At 43.4% G+C, this 18,718-nt stretch overlaps 1 protein-coding gene across 1 annotated transcript in view; it reads left to right on the top strand.

The window, feature by feature from the left end:
* Positions 1-18,462, top strand: part of LYL1 (LYL1 basic helix-loop-helix family member) — a 67,583-nt gene extending 49,121 nt beyond the window's left edge. Inside the window, exons 3-4 of the mRNA XM_044282933.1 lie at positions 11,361-11,452; positions 15,917-18,462. Of these exons, the coding sequence (XP_044138868.1) occupies positions 11,361-11,452; positions 15,917-16,398 (574 nt within the window). The 3' untranslated portion in view covers positions 16,399-18,462. The remainder of the gene's footprint in view (positions 1-11,360; positions 11,453-15,916) is intronic.
* The last annotated feature ends 256 nt before the right edge of the window (positions 18,463-18,718 follow it).

The following is an 18,718-nucleotide window of genomic DNA, read 5'->3' on the forward strand; positions in this document are numbered from 1 at the left end:
AAGGTGGTTTCCGCCTTTCACATCAATGAGGACATCGTCCTTCCGTCGCTCTGTCCCTCTCCTTCCCACCCCAGAGAACGGGAACTGCACCGTCTGGATGTGGTCAGGGCGTTGAGAATTTACTTGGAGGTCACCGGATCCTTTCGGCGCACGGTCTCCCTGTTTTTGGTTCCGGAGGGTTCGCGCAAGGGTTTGGCGGTCTCCAAGGTGGCTATTGCCCGTTTCATTAAACTGGCGGTGTCTGAGGCTTATCGAGCCAAGGGCAGAGCTCCGCCTTTCGGCATCACTGCTCATTCCACCAGAGCAGTCGGTGCTTCCTGGGCGCAGAGGCATCGGGCCTCGGCTGAACAGTTGTGCAAGGCAGCCACTTGGTCCTCTCTGCACACTTTCACAAAGTTCTATAGAGTGCATACGCATGCATCAGCGGATGCTGCTTTGGGCCGCCTGGTTTTGCAGGCAGCGGTTTCCTGATGCTCTGGTGGTGTTCCGCCTTGGGTTTGTGGTCCCTCCCTTCTTGGACTGCTCTTGAACGTCCCAAGGTCTGTGTCCCCCAAGGAAAATGGGCGAGAAAAGGAGATTTTTGTATAACTTACCAGTTAAATCTCTTTCTCGCTCTTCCTTGGGGGACACAGCACCCACCCTTCTGTGTTTGGTTACAGGGTTATGGTTTGGCGCCCCGTTGGGTTGCTGGTTGGTTGTTCCTGTTATTGGTTGTTTTCCTTTCACTACTTGGACACGCAACTGGTAGCCTCTATCTCCAGGCTGAGGGTATAGCTGATGGAGGAGGGGCTTAACAGTTTTACTTAGTGTCACGCCTCCTAGGGAGCTGAGCTATACCCAAGGTCTGTGTCCCCCAAGGAAGAGCGAGAAAGAGATTTAACTGGTAAGTTATACAAAATCTCCTTTTTTTGAGGCAATGTAACAAAAAAATTAAATTCTAAAATTGTTTCTACATTCGCTATTTAGTTTTGTGGAACACCTAAAGGGTTAACATAGTTTGTAAAGTAACTTTTGAATACCTTGAGGGGTGTAGTTTCTTAGATGGGGTCACTTTTTTGGAGTTTCTAGTCTAGGCTATATCAGGGGGGGCTTCTAATGGGACATGGTGTCAAAAAAAAAACTGTCCATCAAAATCTGCCTTCCAGAAACCGTATGGAGTTCCCTTCGTTCTATGCCCTGCCGTGTGGCTATATAGCCATTTACGACCACATATGGGGTGTTTCTGCAAACTACAGAATCGGGGCAATAAATATTTAGTTTTGTTTGGCTGTTAACCCTTGCTTTATTACCAGCAAAATGGATTCAAATTGAAATTTTGCCCAAAAATTGGTGTTTTGGCACAGTTTTTATTTTATATTTTTAACACCATTCATCCGAGGCGTTTGGTCAAAGGTTATTTTTATAGCGACGACTTTTACGCACGCGACGATGCCCAATATGTATGGCTCTCAGACTTTGGAGACACTAAGCAGGCATCCTAAAACTGCGGCCCTCCAGATGTTGTAAAACTACAATTCCCACCATGCCCTGCTGATGGCTGTAGGTTGTCTGGGCATGCTGGGAGTTATAGTTTTACAACATCTGGAGGGCCGCAGTTTGAGGATGCCTGCACTAAAACTAATATTTTTGGGGGAAAGAAAAATTGTTTCTGTGTCTCCAAAGTCTGAGAGCCATAGTGTTTTATGTTCTCTAGTGAACTGTTGGGGATTATACAAATTTAGTACTCCATGGAAGTGTGATACTCCCTGAAGCAATCGATAATGCAGAGGCCCGGATGATCGGGGCACGTGTCACATTGAGTAGTGGTGTCCTTCCGTATCCCCCTCTTGTGACACACACTGCACTTTTTTTTGGGTTCGTCCCTTCTTTCCAGTATGGGGGACCACACCTGTAAAGTGTTGGCCAGGGACGATCCGGGCGCCTCCAGTTCCCAAGGTACTCCGGCCTGCTCTTTCCCGGTCCGAAAAGATCAGGTCCTTGAGGACTGCCTCATAGAATTGGAGGAATGTCCCTGTGCTGCCAGCGCTTCGGGATAGTACAAAAGAGTTGTACATGGCAACCTGCACCAAGTAGACTGCAACTTTTTTGTACCATGCCCGGGTTTTGCGCATGGTGTTATATGGCGTGAGGACTTGATCAGAGAGATCAACTCCTCCCATATACCGATTGTAGTCGACGATACAATCGGGCTTGAGGACCGTTGCCGTGGTACCTCGCACAAAGACTGGGGTGGTGCGGTTACCGTGGATTGTGGACAGCATAAGGACATCCCTCTTGTCCTTATACCTGACCAGCAACAGGTTTCCACTGGTAAGGGCACGGGTCTCACCCCTGGGGATAGGTACCTGGAGGGGGTAGGCAGGGAGGCCGCATTGATTTTTCCGCACGGTCCCACAAGCGAACGTGGATCTGGCGGCAAGGGACCTGAACAAGGTAATGCTGGTATAAAAGTTATCCACGTACAAGTGGTAACCCTTATCCAGCAGTGGGTACATAATGACCCACACGAGTTTCCCGCTAACACCCAGAGTGGGGGGACATTCTGGGGGTTGAATACGGGAATCTCGCCCCTCGTACACACGAAATTTTTAAGTGTACCCTGAGGTACTCTCACAAATTTTGTATAGCTTCACGCCATACCTCGCCCGCTTTGTGGGACTATATTGGCGGAAACTGAGTCTCCCCTTGAACGCAACGAGAGACTCATCAACTGCGACCTCCCTTCCAGGTACGTAGGCCTGCTGAAATGTGGCCCCAAAGTGATCGATGACCGGCCGTATCTTATACAGCCGGTCATAGGCAGGATCACCTCGGGGTGGACATGCTGCATTATCGGAATAATGCAGACATTTCCGGATGGCCTCAAACCGGGAACGTGTCATGACCATACTGTACAGTGGGGTCTGGTACAGGATGTCCCCACTCCAGTATTGCCTGACACTGGGTTTTTGGACTAGACCCATATGCAGCACGAGGCCCCAAAATGTCCTCATTTCGGCTGCACTGACCGGCGTCCAGCCACCGGGTCTAGCCAAAACTGAGCCTCGGTTTTGAGCAACGAACTGTTGGGCGTACAGATTCGTCTGCTCCACCATCAAATTCACCAGTGGGTTACTGAAAAAAAAACTAAAATAGTCTATTTCAGTAAACCCCACTGTGGGAATCTGGATTCCAGGATTGCCAGCGAAATCCGGAATCTCAGGCTCAAAGTCCACTGGGGGACACCAGCTAAGTTCATCGGCAGGGGGCTCCGGTGGACTTATTTGGTGGGCCGGGAAACCAGTACGAACCCCAGGGCGGCTCGTACTAGGGTGGGCCACAGGATCCCTAGCATGTGGGGCCCCTGGCTCCGCCTGGCGGCGTCTCCTCCATTCACGCAGACACGACATTACAAATTGAGCGAGCAACCCGTGTCATTGAAAAGCCCCTCTCAGTCCACGACTATAACCTTCACATGGGAGGGGTGGACTTCAATGACCAGATGTTGTCTCCGTATTTAGTTTCCCGCAGAACCAGACGCTGGTATAAGAAGGTGTCTGTATATTTAATTCAATTGGCTCTGTATAATAGTTTTGTTCTCTACAGTAAGGCTGGGAGAACACGATCCTTCCTCAAATTTCAGGAAGAGATTATTGAGAACCTCCTGTACCCAGGAGGTTCCGTGGCCCCATCCACCAGTGTAGTTAGCCGTCTACACGAGCGACATTTCCCCAATGTCGTTGCCGGTACCTCAACCCAACCCTCACCCCGAAAAAGATGTTGTGTCTGTAGCAGGAGTGGAATAAGGCGTGACACCTGCTATTTCTGTCCTGACTGTCCTGAGCACCCTGCCCTATGCTTAGGGGAGTGTTTCCGGAAGTACCACACACAGGTACACCTAGCATAGGGATCACATCTCACCAGGACAGGCACACAGGGCTATTAGGGCCCATTCACACTCGCTGCCACTGAGGAAGGGGAAGAGGTCCCCGAAACGCGTTTGGCGTAACCAGCTGATATACTCCCATCAGAATCAAGGCCTTCTTTATATACTCAGATGGAATTATAATCTGAGAATATTTCTTTGTAACTACTAGAGCGCTCCAGTGAACAACCCTATCCAGATTTCGCCGAGCATAGTCTTTGGTACTCTGACTGCCGCATACCAGGTCACGCGATACTCTGTTGGAGTCCTGGACTGGAGGTACGTCACGAACCACGTGGGACGCAGCACACACTGTGATACAGACGGCCAAACCAGCAACACGCTATAGACCGCACCATTACAGCGTCCACCACAGCACGCCATAGACCACATTGCTCCGGCGCCTAACACAATAAACCTTCAAACGTGGGATCATCTGCAGCATACACGTGAGTGACTGTTTGTTTTCACTCCAGCCGGCTCAAGGTAAGATTTGATATAACTCTCTTGCCTGGAGTATCATATCTCAGTGACTGCCATATACCGCTATCTAGGAGTCAACACATTTGTGCTGAATCCTTTGCACAAGCCACACAACTATTGGACTTTACACCTGCATGGGACTGTTTTGGACTTTCTAATGTGATTGAAAGGACAACTACTTTATCCAACTATTTTGCTTATTACAAGATATTAACCACATCATATGAACTAACAAAGGTATCAATACATGCCAGTGCTGCCATCTACTAATTTTTAGCGTATATATGCTTTTATTGTATTGTGTATTTTATTGTATTATATTATGTTTATGAATTAAATTGTGATCACTTATATTTTACTATACCATTCATTGTATTTATTCCATATTACCACACATACAGAGTGCCAGTCCAATTTAATATACCCATTCACTCACAGCTGCTGCAAATGTCTCCTTTCACCTGGGACAAAGTGCATAACGCACTTCGCCACATCTTTGGGCGATTTGCGCTTTGCACATTGACCCATGGGGAACAAACCTCTCCGGTTTGTTCTATAAAGGTAAAAAAAAAAAAAAAAAAAAACACCAGTAAGCAAAAAGGTTAATGTTCTGTTCAAAAACTTAAAGTTTATATGTTCTGTTCCAAAGTTAATCAAATTATTGCGTTGCGGCCTGTTTTTTTTTTTTACCTTCCAGGTGGACCAACCGATCGACTAGCGGCAGCACTGATGTGCATTCTGACAGAAGCATTGCGCTGCTGTCAGATTACACGCAAGTCGGTGTATGCGGCGCTGCAAGACGAGATTTCTCCTCTGCAGTAAAAGATACGTTTGCCAAGGCATACGAGCTGAGGAGGAGGCAGTGTTCCTATGCTTTGGCAAACACTTTGTATATAAAAAATAAATAAAAATCCCGGCAATGATTTATTCATCCACATCGATTGATGTGAATGGAGAAATCTGGTTTGCCAGGCATACGAGCTAAGTGGGTATGGATGTTGGGCGGAGCTCCTATGTCCTGGCAGACGCCTTTCCCCTCCTTTTTTGGGGGGCAGAGATTTTTTCATCCACATTGATCGATGCGAATGAAGAAATCTGTGCCGTTCATTTTTTTCTTTCAGCCCAGAGGCTGAACGGAAAAAAAAAATCTCATTACCTGTATGCTCAATATAAGGAGAATAGCAGAAACTCCTAATGCTGGCCATACATGTAATGATTGCGGAGACCCTCAAATGCCAGGGCAGTACAAACACCCCACAACTGACCCCATTTTGGAAAGAAGACACCCCAAGGTATTCGCTGAGGGGCATATTGAGTCCATGAAAGATTTACATTTTTGTCCCAAGTTAGCGGAAAGTGAGACTTTGTGAGAAAAAAAAAAAAAATAAAATAAATTCCGCTAACTTATGCCCAAAAAAAAAATTCTATGAACTTGCCAGGCCCCTCATTGGATACCTTGGCGTGTCTTCTTTCCAAAATGGGGTCACATGTGGGGTATTTATACTGCCCTGGCTTTTTAGGGGCCCTAAAACGTGAAAAGTGTCACACATGTGGTATCGCCGTACTCAGGAGAAGTTGGGGAATGTGTTTTGGGGTGTCATTTTACATATACCCATGCTGGGTGAGATAAATATCTTGGTCAAATGCCAACTTTGTATAAAAAAATGGGAAAAGTTGTCTTTTGCCAAGATATTTCTCTCACCCAGCATGGGTATATGTAAAATGACACCCCAAAACACATTCCCCAACTTCTCCTGAGTACGGCGATACCAGATGTGTCACACTTTTTTGCAGCCTAGGTGGGCAAAGGGACCCACATTCCAAAGTGCACCTTTCGGATTTCACCGGTCATTTTTTACAGATTTTGATTGCAAAGTACTTCTCACACATATGGGCCCCTAAATTGCCAGGGCAGTATGACTACCCCACAAGTGACCCCATTTTGGAAAGAAGACACCCCAAGGTATTTTGTGATGGGCATAGTGAGTTCATGGAAGTTTTTATTTTTTGTCACAAGTTAGTGGAATATGAGACTTTGTAAGGAAAAAAAAATAATAAATCATCATTTTCCGCTAACTTGTGACAAAAAATAAAAAGTTCTATGAACTCACTATGCCCATCAGCGAATACCTTAGGGTGTCTACTTTCTGAAATGGGGTCATTTGTGGGGGTTTTCTACTGTCTGGGCATTGTAGAACCTCAGGAAACATGACAGGTGCTCAGAAAGTCAGAGCTGCTTCAAAAAGCGGAAATTCACATTTTTGTACCATAGTTTGTAAACGCTATAACTTTTACCCAAACCCTTTATTTATTTTTTTGCCCAAACATTTTTTTTATCAAAGACATGTAGAACAATAAATTTAGCGAAAAATTTATATATGGATGTTGTTTTTTTTGCAAAATTTTACAGCTGAAAGTGAAAAATGTCATTTTTTTGCAAAAAAATAAAATCGTTAAATATCGATTAATAACAAAAAAAGTAAAAATGTCAGCAGCAATGAAATACCACCAAATGAAAGCTCTATTAGTGAGAAGAAAAGGAGGTAAAATTCATTTGGGTGGTAAGTTGCATGACCGAGCAATAAACGGTGAAAGTAGTGTAGTGCAGAAGTGTAAAAAGTGGCCTGGTCATTAAGGGGGTTTCAGCTAGCGGCCATTTTGAGACTGTTGAAAAAGAGACATTGCTAACCAATAGACAGACTGGTAACTTTCATTCCGGACACTGTAAAGCTTGTCAATTCATCGTTAGAGGGTCTCAATTCTCAGATTCTGGTGGACACAGGGTATACTATACCCGCTCCTTCGCTAACTACAATACTGAGGGTGTGATATATCTATGTAAATGAACGTGCAATTTGATGTATGTAGGAAAAACGTGGCGTGCATTCAAACAACGGATTTTGGAACATGTAGGGGATGTCAGAAACAAACGTGATAAACCTATATCCAGACATGTGACTTTGAAACATAATGGTGATGTCAGAGTTCTGACCTTTTGTATGCTAGAGACGATCAGGACAGGCATTAGAGGTGGAGATCTTGACACAATTTTGAAACAAAAAGAAGCTAGATGGACATATAGGTTGAACACCATTACCTCTTGTGGTTTTAATGAATATAATGATTTTGCGTGCTTTATTTAAATAATTACGTGTTTGGATGTGTCTGCCTATTGTTATTATTTGTATCTATGGGTGAGGTTGGGTGCTATTTATAATTTTAATTTTGCACCTAATATTCATCTTATAATATGAGGGATAGTAACCTCCCTCTCATTTTTCCTCCCCATCCCCCGTCCGCTAAGCTGACATGAAGTGACAATGATATATGGCAAAATACTAATTTTCAATAGTCAAATGATCTTCTTGTAGTGATAGGGTATAGTGGCTGCTCATCTGTACGACTATTTTTATGCCCAGTAGTTCCTTTGCCCTTTTTTCTGTATTATCAGTAATAGCTTCAATTTACTTCCTGTATTTGCGTTCCACCGCCGACTTCCAGTCATGTGACTTCCGGTTTTCAGCGAGCGGGTATTTAGAGTGACGCTGATTGCATGCTGACATGGACAGAGACCAGACTTTCCATCAAGATGGCCACCACTGCACCACCAATGCTACTGTGCTGACCCAGACTGATCCTTTATCGTACCCTCTCCAGGCATGAAATCTCATCTGGGATTTAGGGAAGTTTAAATCATATCCTCCCCTTTATGTCATAGCGACTGTTAGTTTATTGGCCTATCCTGCTGCAATTTAGATTTTATTGAAAGCCATACTTTGACAATCAATATTTAAATGGTGTGTGGTAGAATTGTAAAAGGGTCTCAGTAGTAGCAGCACTGTGGACATTTGGTATGTGATAAAGATGCCTTATATTTGGTCCCAGATATGTGGGAATTTTCTTTCTTTATGGCGATGAGATTTAACATTATCATTTGGTATTACTACAAGAATATAATCTGATTCACACACATATTATTACCTCCTTTTTTGTATTGCTTGTTTTTTGGAGTCTTTTTGTTCTATGTGGTCCCCTGATGAACTGACCCCAGAGAACGGTTCAGAGAAACGCGTCGAGACAAAGTTTGCATTCCTGGGACGTATGGTATGTGCTCCTTTTTTTTCCACTGGTGATCAAAACCTAGACGCCACTGGTTTACTTGGGATCATATATGCATTATGTGCGATAATTTTTGTTGTAACTTTATTATTTTCTGATACATGCATTGACTTATGACATTACTATTGGACTGTAGTCCTACTAGATCTCTTCTTGGGTGGCGGTATCTATCCCTTGTCAGGGACATATAGGGCCTATCAGGAGGTTCCTGACATGGGATCGCCCCTATAGGGGCAGCCATTCCGTTTTGCTAGGCAGGGCCTATAGTTTGATAGGGCAAGTGTGAGGGTGAGTCAATTTTCCTTTCCTTGCCCTGCCCAGCCTCATTGTTAATTGCTTTTTAAGGGCACAAATTGGGTGATTTTTAATAATCATCAGTAAAGGTTACGTTTAACACTGGTGAAGGTACTCTGTGATTACATTATAATTAAGCTACACTAGTGACTACCTGACATCTGATGTCTATATCTATCGGAACTGTGAATAAAAAAAATTGTAAGGTTCATTTACTTTTTCCTGGAAGTGTACATCACAAGCGTAAGGTAAACATGGCCTGTGACCATAAAAGGTAATGTCTATTCTGGTATTTAAAGAAACCATAGTTAGAAAAACAGATCCATCTACAGCAGGAAAGCTGCAAATTTCCATGTAGCAAAAAGATTTTTTTTAGACAACAGCCCATCATGGAGAAACCTGGAGGGGCCAAACCCCTTCAGCGAGAATCAGTGTTTGGGAAACCTTCAAATGGATAAGGGTTGTCTGAATCAGACAACCCTATTAGGTAGATATTTCATTCACTGGCTAAGGAGTTTAGCTATAGAGGATACAGTTCTACAAGATGGACCTAAGAAGGCCTCCAAAGGTCCCTCTGCCACCATAAATTATTAGTATTATAAATGGAACATGGTAGGTGGAGGGCTCTGTTCCAAATTTTTGCATCTCGGCCCTGAAGCTTCAAGTTATGCATCTGATTGAAGGTGATGTAGTACATATGTCTTCTCCTATGTAGTTCTTTACTGGAGAACACAAGTCTTCTAGTAGCTTCTTCATCAAGTATCTTTAAATGGAATCTTCTCATTTATGAATTGTCTCTTGCTTGTTATAGAAAAACTAACTATGGCATCTGCTCTACATTTCTACACCTATGTTTGTTTGACTTTTTTTGTGTTGTGTCACTTCAGCAAATGTCATTTATCTTGTAGACAAGTTTAATACAAGCCACTTACTGATGTATTATGATTGTCTATATCTACGACAAAAAAAAAGCTCCTAAATGGAGTGTGATTTAGGGTGCATCCACACATGGCAGATTCGCTGTGGATTTTTCACCAAGGAACTGCAGGCAGAAAATCTGCAGCAAAGTAGATATGATTTAACCAAAGGCATTCACACAGGGATTCTGTCACCAAGTTTTAGGCTATAAAGATGCGGACATGCATGGCTAGATCGCAGCTAGCATGTCCGCAATATACCTGTCCTATAGGGCTGTGTGCTTTTATTTTGTTTAAAAAAGGATTTTAGAGATATGTAAATAAGCCTTGTAAGGTGCCCAAGGGGCTGTAGGAACCGTCCTGGTGCCCAGCCACGCCCGCCTGTGAAGGAGCCCAGCACCGCCTATGTCCTCCGAATCTCCTCCTTTCATCACCGATAGATTGCCGTAATCTCGCAATGTACGAGCTCGCGCATGCGCAGTGCCTGTATAGTGTTCCTTCCCTGTGCTGGCATCAGCCTCAGGGAAGGAACTGCACATGCGCGAGCTCGCGCATCGCGAGATTACGGCAATCTATCGGTGATGAAAGAAGGATATTCGGAGGACATAGGCGGTGCTGGGCGCCTTCACAGGCGGGCGTGGCTGGGCACCAGGACGGTTCGTACATCCCTTTGGGCACCTTACAAGACTAATTTACATATCTCTAAAATCCTTTTTTAAACAAATTAAAAGCACACAGCCCTATAGGACATGTATATTGCGGACATGCTAGTGGCGATCTAGCCGTGCATGTTCATATGTCTATAGCCTAAAACTTGGTGACAGAATCCCTTTAAAAAAAATCTAGAACTGGAAACTTCACCTGTCGTGCAGATTTTATATCTGTAGCAGGTAAATTCATGCTGTGTATTTCCAACCCAGATTTCACCCTTGTAATGACCAGCGTGAAATCTGGAGCAAAGCTACAGCAAAATCCCCATATAACTCATGGATTTTGCTCTAGATTTGTTTCAGATTTTGCATTGGATCTGCAGTGCAAAATCCCACTGCTTTTTATGTCCTGTGTGGATGTATCCCTTAGGGCTCATGCACATGAACTTATTTTCTTTCTGCTTCCGTTACGGGTTTTTTGCGGAACCATTCACTTCAATGGGTCTGCAAAAACAACTCCGTGTGCATTCCGTTTCCGTATTTTCGTTCCACAAAAAAGTAGTGCATGTCCTGTTATTGTCCGCAAATCACGGTCCGAGGTCCCATTCGAGTCAATGGGTCAGCAAAAAATACATAACGCACACGGAACACATTCGTATGTCATCCGTATTTTGCGGATCCATACTGTAGAAATGCTATGCCCATGTGATTATACTGTTTTCCGATCCACAAAAAATGGTTCACATACAGATATGTTTTGTGGAATAATGGAACGGAAGAGGACTTAAATCACAGAAAAAAAACCCTCAGATACGGAACAACGGATCCGTGAAAAACGGAGCCCTTACACTTACATTTGATGGGGCAGCGGACAATTCCTGTAATAATGATGTAGGGGATTTTGTATTCTGCTGTGGGAACAGGTTTTTTATGTGATGTTCCTTGATTGATACACTTCAGATCAGACTAATTATTGTTTTCATCTTTTTCTAGTCCCTACCTACGTGCCTCTAACCTGATCCCAATCTTTTCTGGGAGGTTTAAGAGAAGAAGCCATTCTGACATCTTGGAAGCGCCCTTCATAGGTACAACATGACATAACATTATAAATGCAACAAATCTACACTCACACTCACCTACAGCCTAGTTTCTCCTATAAAGTTCATATTTCCAAGAGTAATATGGTGTATCATCTTGCTTCATCCCCAGGGCGGCTGCATTTTCTTGCACTGCAAACAGGTCTATTATGGCATCAAGCAACTTGTACAGAGCCACAATATGGCACCTCTAGAAGTCTATAGGGCTTAACTGTATCACCATAGGGCCTCAGGCACACGGCCGTTGCCTTGCACTTGAATGGGTCAGCAATCCGGAAGGTCAGTGGAGGCACAGAACCCTACAGAAGCACCACAGAGTGCTTCCGTGGGGTTTCTGTCCGTACCTCCGCACCGCAAAAAAGTAGTACATGCACTACTTTTTTGCGGTGTGGACCGTCGGATGCGGATCGCTGACCCTATTCAAGTGAATGTGTTCGCATGCAGCGGCCCTACGGTCGGTGCTCGTGCCAGCACACATTTGTGCGCATGGGGCCTAATACTGTATACCTCTGGTCTCATATAAAAGTATGCATATATGTATTTGGCAGAAAAAGATCTGTGGCATGTTCCCTCACATATCATATTATATAAGCAGCACACTTTGTACCTGGGGCCCTGTGCATGAGGCCTAATGGTAATCATTGCCTTTTAATGTACCCTTACTAATGCTATGACCTATTATCCTTTACCTCTCAGGAATTTTATGAGAATACATTTTTAAGGATTTAAATACCACTTAATTTTTACATTAGTTTGGGAGGTAACTGGAGAGCCACACAGACAAGGGAATAGCATATAAACTCCATGAAGATGTTCCCCTTGGTCAGAATTGATCTCAAGACCCTAGCGCTGCATGGCGACTGTGCTAACTACCTGAAAATATTAAAAATCTTCAAAATAACAAACATAATATAATTTATCACAAAATAGGCTACTTTCACACTCACGTTTGGTGCGGATCTGTTCAGATAATACAACCGTCTTCATCCGTTCATAACGGATCCGTTTGTATTATCTTTACCTTAGCCAAGACGGACTTGAACACCATTGAAAGTCAATGGAGGACGGATCAGTTTTCTATTGTGCCAGATTGTGTCAGTGAAAACGGATCCGTCCCCATTGACTTAAATTGTGTGCCAGGACGGATTTGTTTGGCTCAGTTTCATCAGACGGACACCAAAACGCTGCAAGCAGCGTTTTGGTGTCAGCCTCCAGAGCGGAATGGAGACTGATCGGAGGCAAACTAATGCATTCTGAGCGGATCCTTTTCCATTCAGAATGCAATAGGGCAAAACTGATCCGTTCTGGACCGCTTCTGAGAGCCTTGAACGGATCTCACAAACGGAAAGCCAAAACGCGAGTGTGAAAGTAACCACAGCAAACAATATTACAAAAAGCAAAAACTAAAATAAGATATGGTCATTTCTTTGTTATCCTCAAAACAACCCTAGACCTAACTGGAACTATTAAGAGGTTAGGCCCTACATGATGAGTATCTGACCATACAGGATAGATATACCAAATATTTTGTCTGTTGCTCATTTCTTATTTATTCCCAGGCAATATATTAAAATAGACTTTTTAATAAATGAGCATCCTATATACAGGTGAAACTCGAAAAATTTGAATATTGTGCATATAATGCAACTGAAATACTGAGACAATGTAAAGGCTCAGGAATCCTTTGCTCAGGGGATATGGATTAATTAGCTGACTAGAGTGTGATACCTGAAGCCTAGAATATTGAACCGTTTCACAATATTCTTGTTTTCTGAAATTGTGACTTTGGGGTTTCATAAGCTGTAAACCATAATCATCCAAATTATGACAAATAAAGGATTGAAATATCTTGCTTTGCATGTAATGAGTCTATCTCATATATTAGTTTCACCTTTTAAGTTGCATTACTGAAATAAATGAACTTTGCACGATATTCTAATTTTTCGAGTTTCCCCTGTATGTTGTGTACCGCTCGTGCATCTCTCTGTAGCTGTGAATGTCGATATCACAGACAATAGGAACTGAGTGTGTGCTGGCGGTTGGATCGAGGAAGATGTGGTCTGGTGGGTTTGCAGATTCTGTTATCTATCAATCTTGCCTTCCGCTAGAAAACCTCTAAAGTGAAACACATGAAAGAAAAAGGGTTGATGAAAGGACTGATAGGGAGGGGCAGACTCTAGACATTATGTATTAGTACACCAGTACTTAGAGTATAATACAGTATTCACTCCCATTCCCCCTTATCTTCACTATGAACCAGAACCTTGCATTGCATGGAGAGCCATTCATCTGAAGGGCCGCTATGTAAGACTCCATTTCCCCAGCTGAAGAAAGGTCTGGCTGCCCGTGTCTTCCTCAGCCGGACCTATCTAAGAGGGGTTTCAGAGGTATTTTTTTTACAAGTGTAGGCTGTCAGCTCTGTTATATCTAAACCATATAATGAAACCCTATCATGTGGTTTAGACTTGGTCCTGACTTGTCTCAGGGGGTTAGCACTGGGATCCTGGGTTTGAATCTTCATGGAGTTTGGGTGGGTTTCCTCTCACACTCCAAAAACATACTAACAGGTTAATTGGCTGAAGTGTGTGGCGTGATGACAATCTCTATACAGCACTGTGGAACATGTCGGCACTATATAAGCAACAGGAAATGAGAGAATCAGTGTGAAGGATACCTATAGACCAGGGATGGCCAACCTGAGGCTCTCCAGATGTTGCAAAACTACAACTCCCAGCATTCCCAGACCGCCTACAGCTATCAGCCTTCAGCAGGGCATGGTGGGAATTGTAGTTTTACAACAGCTGGAGAGCCACAGGTTGGCCATACCCGCTATAGACTGTACCTGATAAGAGTATCTAATGTGTATGGGTCTCTTATTTGCACAATTTTGAGAGTGTGTGAGAATCTCTTCATGCTCGTATATGGGTCTCCTAACAGCGGACGCCCATTCCTAGAAAAATTTACAATAAATAGTATTGGTGACTTTTAACATCTAGCAGTTGGATGCTTGAGACAACCCTTTTCCATATGCTATGTGAAGGGGATCTCCCTCTAAGTTATAGACCCTGAATACAGTGGTTTGTCAATTTCTTTTTTAAAGGGGTTGTCTCACTTCAGCAAATGGCATTTATCATGTAGGGAAAGTGAATACAAGGCACGTACTAATGTATTGTGATTGTCCATATTTACACCTTTGCTGGCTTCATTAATTTTTCCATCGCACTATACATTGCTCATTTCCATGGATTACGATAACCCTGCAATCTGTTGGCCGGGACTGCAGCAGCTCCTGTCTAGCCCACCTTGTATGTGCCCTGCAGCAGTCGCCGTAATCCCTGGAAATGAGCAGTGTATAGTGCAATGGAAAAATTAAGGAAGCCAGCAAAGGAGGCAATATGGACAATCACAATACCTTAGTAAGTGCCTTGTATGAACTTTCTCTACATGGTAAATGCCAATTGCTGAAGTAAGACAACCTCTTTAAGTAGTTCCCATAAAAGTACACTTCATTAGGAGCTGTGGGAGTGAGTTCTCATATTCATGAGTGTGAGAGTCTTCTCTTGGCAAATTGAAAGCTTTCTCCCTATCACTGAGCATTGGTAGAAGCTGTTTATCAGTGTCTGGTGGGCATGGGGAAGCCTGTCACTCATGAATATGAGGACTCCAGCGAGCATGGACTCCTGGCTCAGCTCATACTGCACCTAACAAAGCATGATTTTATGGAAACTACTGCAAGAAAAAAAGTGATAAACAAGGATGTTCTGGTTATAGACTCTACAGGGAAAATTCCCAGTGGGCCGATGCCCAATGGGCCACCAGAGCCGGGCCACTGGCCAGGTTCATAATGATCTGGCGCCATCCTGAGAATTTCTGCTGGGGCAGTATATTGTGCTGCACTTTGCTATTTGGTTCTGCTGTATATACCAAAGTGTAGTACAATATACTGACCCTCTATGGGTTTGCTAGCGCTGCTTACTTGAGCTGGCCCCACCTTCATTTTTTCCAGTGCCACTTTAAATTCACACTATAATCAAGGTCTCTGTCACAACTTTTTACTCCACTAAAACAGGGTAGGGGATTTATTCCCTTTAGGATCTTGGCTTGGAAAGTGAATTGCAGAAACCTGGCTTGGAAAGTGAATTGCATAAACCTATCATTCAAAACATCACATGGTGAAATTAACTTAAAAACAATTTACTTAATCCTTTTTCTGTCACCACCATAAGACATAATGGCATGTGTTGAATGTGACAGGAGTTGGGAATCTTGAGTCCATCAACATCATTTGGGCCCTACACACTATAAAAAGGTCCATTAGCATGATATTGCCGCACTGATTACAGTACTTCATGTACTCGTTGCTAACTCTTCGCACCTACGTATATTTTCTGTGGCTGTAATCAACATATTACTATAATTTCCTTATTTTAATGCTATACTTCCGTTCCACAGTACGACAGCCACAAAAAGTCGCCCGTCGGGTTTTCACTAACAGCCGGGAACGCTGGAGACAGCAGAATGTTAATGGCGCCTTTGCTGAGCTGAGGAAACTGATCCCCACCCATCCGCCCGACAAGAAGTTGAGCAAGAATGAAATCCTTCGTCTGGCTATGCGATACATTACTTTTCTGGTTGGCTTGTTGGGCGACCAACACAATTCCCCTCCTAAAACATCTCCCTCAAAGAGAAGATACACTCAGACTGTCCATACTTTGGCTGCCAAGGTCAAAGAGAGTCACAGCCCTTCTGCTGACCTGCCTGTTCTGGGAGATGAGGAAAAAACCAGACGCTTTGAGGGCACCATGTCCCCAATGTCTGGGAGCTGTGGGGACAGCATAGAGACTGAAGAAGAGGAAGGTGACAGAGAAAGCATTTCCTCTTCAACAAGCACGAAAATGACTCTGATCACATCAGAAGTAAGAGAAAGTCGGTGAGGACTGTGGATGGAAGGAGGTCTGGTAGCTTTTCTTGAGTTAGGCTGAACCTCCTTCACAACCTCACTTCATTGAATGGACCTTCTAAAATGAACATCACTTTTCAGACTGTCAGATATTATTTTTTTTTTTATTATAGTGTTGACGGCCCTGTGTAAACACAGATAAATAAACCTAAGGTTGACCATATGCGGTTCAGCCGGCAGCTACTTTTCCTGACTCCTCATATACATAAAAGTTTGGCTTGGCCAAACATGTATTTGTTCTCAAAAGGGAGAGGGCAGTAACTGCTGACAGATACCTCTAGTGGCAGCCTCTGTCCCTTGAGAAAAAAAGGATTAGGCATGTTGCAATCAAACTGCCTGATCCTTCTTTCCCTCCGACACCTTCCATTGGGGGAGAGTGTGGACACCATCATACACATTTGATGGTTGGCTGGTCCAGACGAAATTGGAGAGTTGGGCCAACATCCTTCTAATGTGTATGGTCACCTTAAGTCCAATTTCTCCAAAGGACATTATCACATGCAATTGTATGTTCCATGTGAGTGACTGACATTGGAATTTAAAGAGTAAAGGAGGAAAATGTATATGTTCCTATGTACTGCAACTAAACACTTCCGCCTTCTGACTGAATAAATTAGGGCTAGTACACAGCAGGCTCATTTACAAGTCATGCATAACACATTTTTCTCTGGAATAGTGTAGTAATATTGGCAACCTGCAGGTACTGATGCTGTTCATATGGACAGGATTATGACAAAGTTATGGTAGTATCACTGAATTGGGAATAAGTCTAATAAGGAGAACATCCTAGAAGTTTACCCTCTAAGAAATAAACCTACCAATGGTAGCCACTCTCTAAGGGTTTATGTAGTCTTTAATACTTGGACTGTCACGGAGAAAAGATCAGTTGTGAGCCCGTTTGGATCTAATGGCATATAAGCCCTGGTTGGACATGTCATGATGACATGATAAATAAGGGGTGCCTGAAGATATCTACTTGTCATCAAGCTAATATGCTGTGACCATTAGTAATTCTGGGGGTTTGGCATCATTCAACCTTGTGAATCTCTCCACTCCTGGTGTAAATGAGGTCTTACAGTGAAGGGCATATAAGGCTAGTTTCACAGTTGCGTTTATTGGATCCGGCAGGCTGTTCTGGCAGAGAATAGCCTGCCAGAGTTCACCAGGTTTTGGCAGGATCCAGAGGTAAACAGCAGTATCCAGCTAGGCCAGATCCGTTGAACTCTGGCAGGCTGTTCTCTTCCGGAACGTAAGCGAAAGTAGCCTAAGCTATACCGGCATCCCAAATAGGTGGACCCAGTTTGGGTAACATGTAAGAAGGATACAGCTATCGAGTATGAGCTTCTACAATGGAGGGTAAAAAGATTTAGGCCCTTCTGTACTACATAGGCCCTTCTCCGCTCTATGTTCGTTACTGGTTACACTATTGTTTTCTTGCCTAGACATCACTGTACAATATGACTACTTGTAATGTGAATGACTGAAAGCCTGATTAGTACTGGATTCCACTGGACGATATTTTTGGCTGTCTCGTATAACATGTTCATGGAATAGCTGCTGCACTATCACAGGATTACAGCTCTTGCTGCCAACAGTTGTGTAGTTTTGTTTTTCTAGAAATACAAATTCAGCAGCTGACAGAGCGGCCTGGGACCTGAGCTATTTAATAACCGGAACAAAAGAATGGACCACGTTCCACTGAGTGACCTTGTAGAAAACAATTACTGGAATGCAGCGCTGGAGCATGAACAATATGGGCTTCCCATGGAATGACACTATATAAACTGCAGAGCCCACAATCACTGCTTCCCATAATGCTTTGTGACAAAACAAGAAAAAGAAAGTGCAAACAATGACGTGTGTTTTTTTTATTGACCAAGTGGCTTCCTAAAATGTCTTTCTGCATTAAATTTAGAATATAAATTTCTAGGAATTTAGAATCCTAATTACAAAAGTGGAATTTGATACTTCATACACATGGGCTTAAAGGGGCTGTTTCACCATTAAATATCATATTAATTTTACTTAAAAAAAAAAAATCAAGTGAAGAGTTATGATGTTTTCTTACATAGTATAGAACCACCTGCTGACACACAAGCTCAATGACTCTCCCTACCACCAGGTCTCTGCATAGTGAACCTCTGTTCACTTCAGGGCAGCCAACAGAAATAGCTTTCTGCCCTGTTACAGCAGTGGGTGTGAAAACACTGTGTCAACCAACAGATGTGACTTTGGGCTACACCTAAGGGTGTTATCCTGGCAGTCCATTGGCATTCACCCTTTAACCCCTGTAC

The sequence above is a fragment of the Bufo gargarizans genome, chromosome 2 (assembly GCF_014858855.1).
Source record: "Bufo gargarizans isolate SCDJY-AF-19 chromosome 2, ASM1485885v1, whole genome shotgun sequence".
In the NCBI taxonomy this organism is placed as follows: Eukaryota; Metazoa; Chordata; class Amphibia; order Anura; family Bufonidae; genus Bufo; species Bufo gargarizans.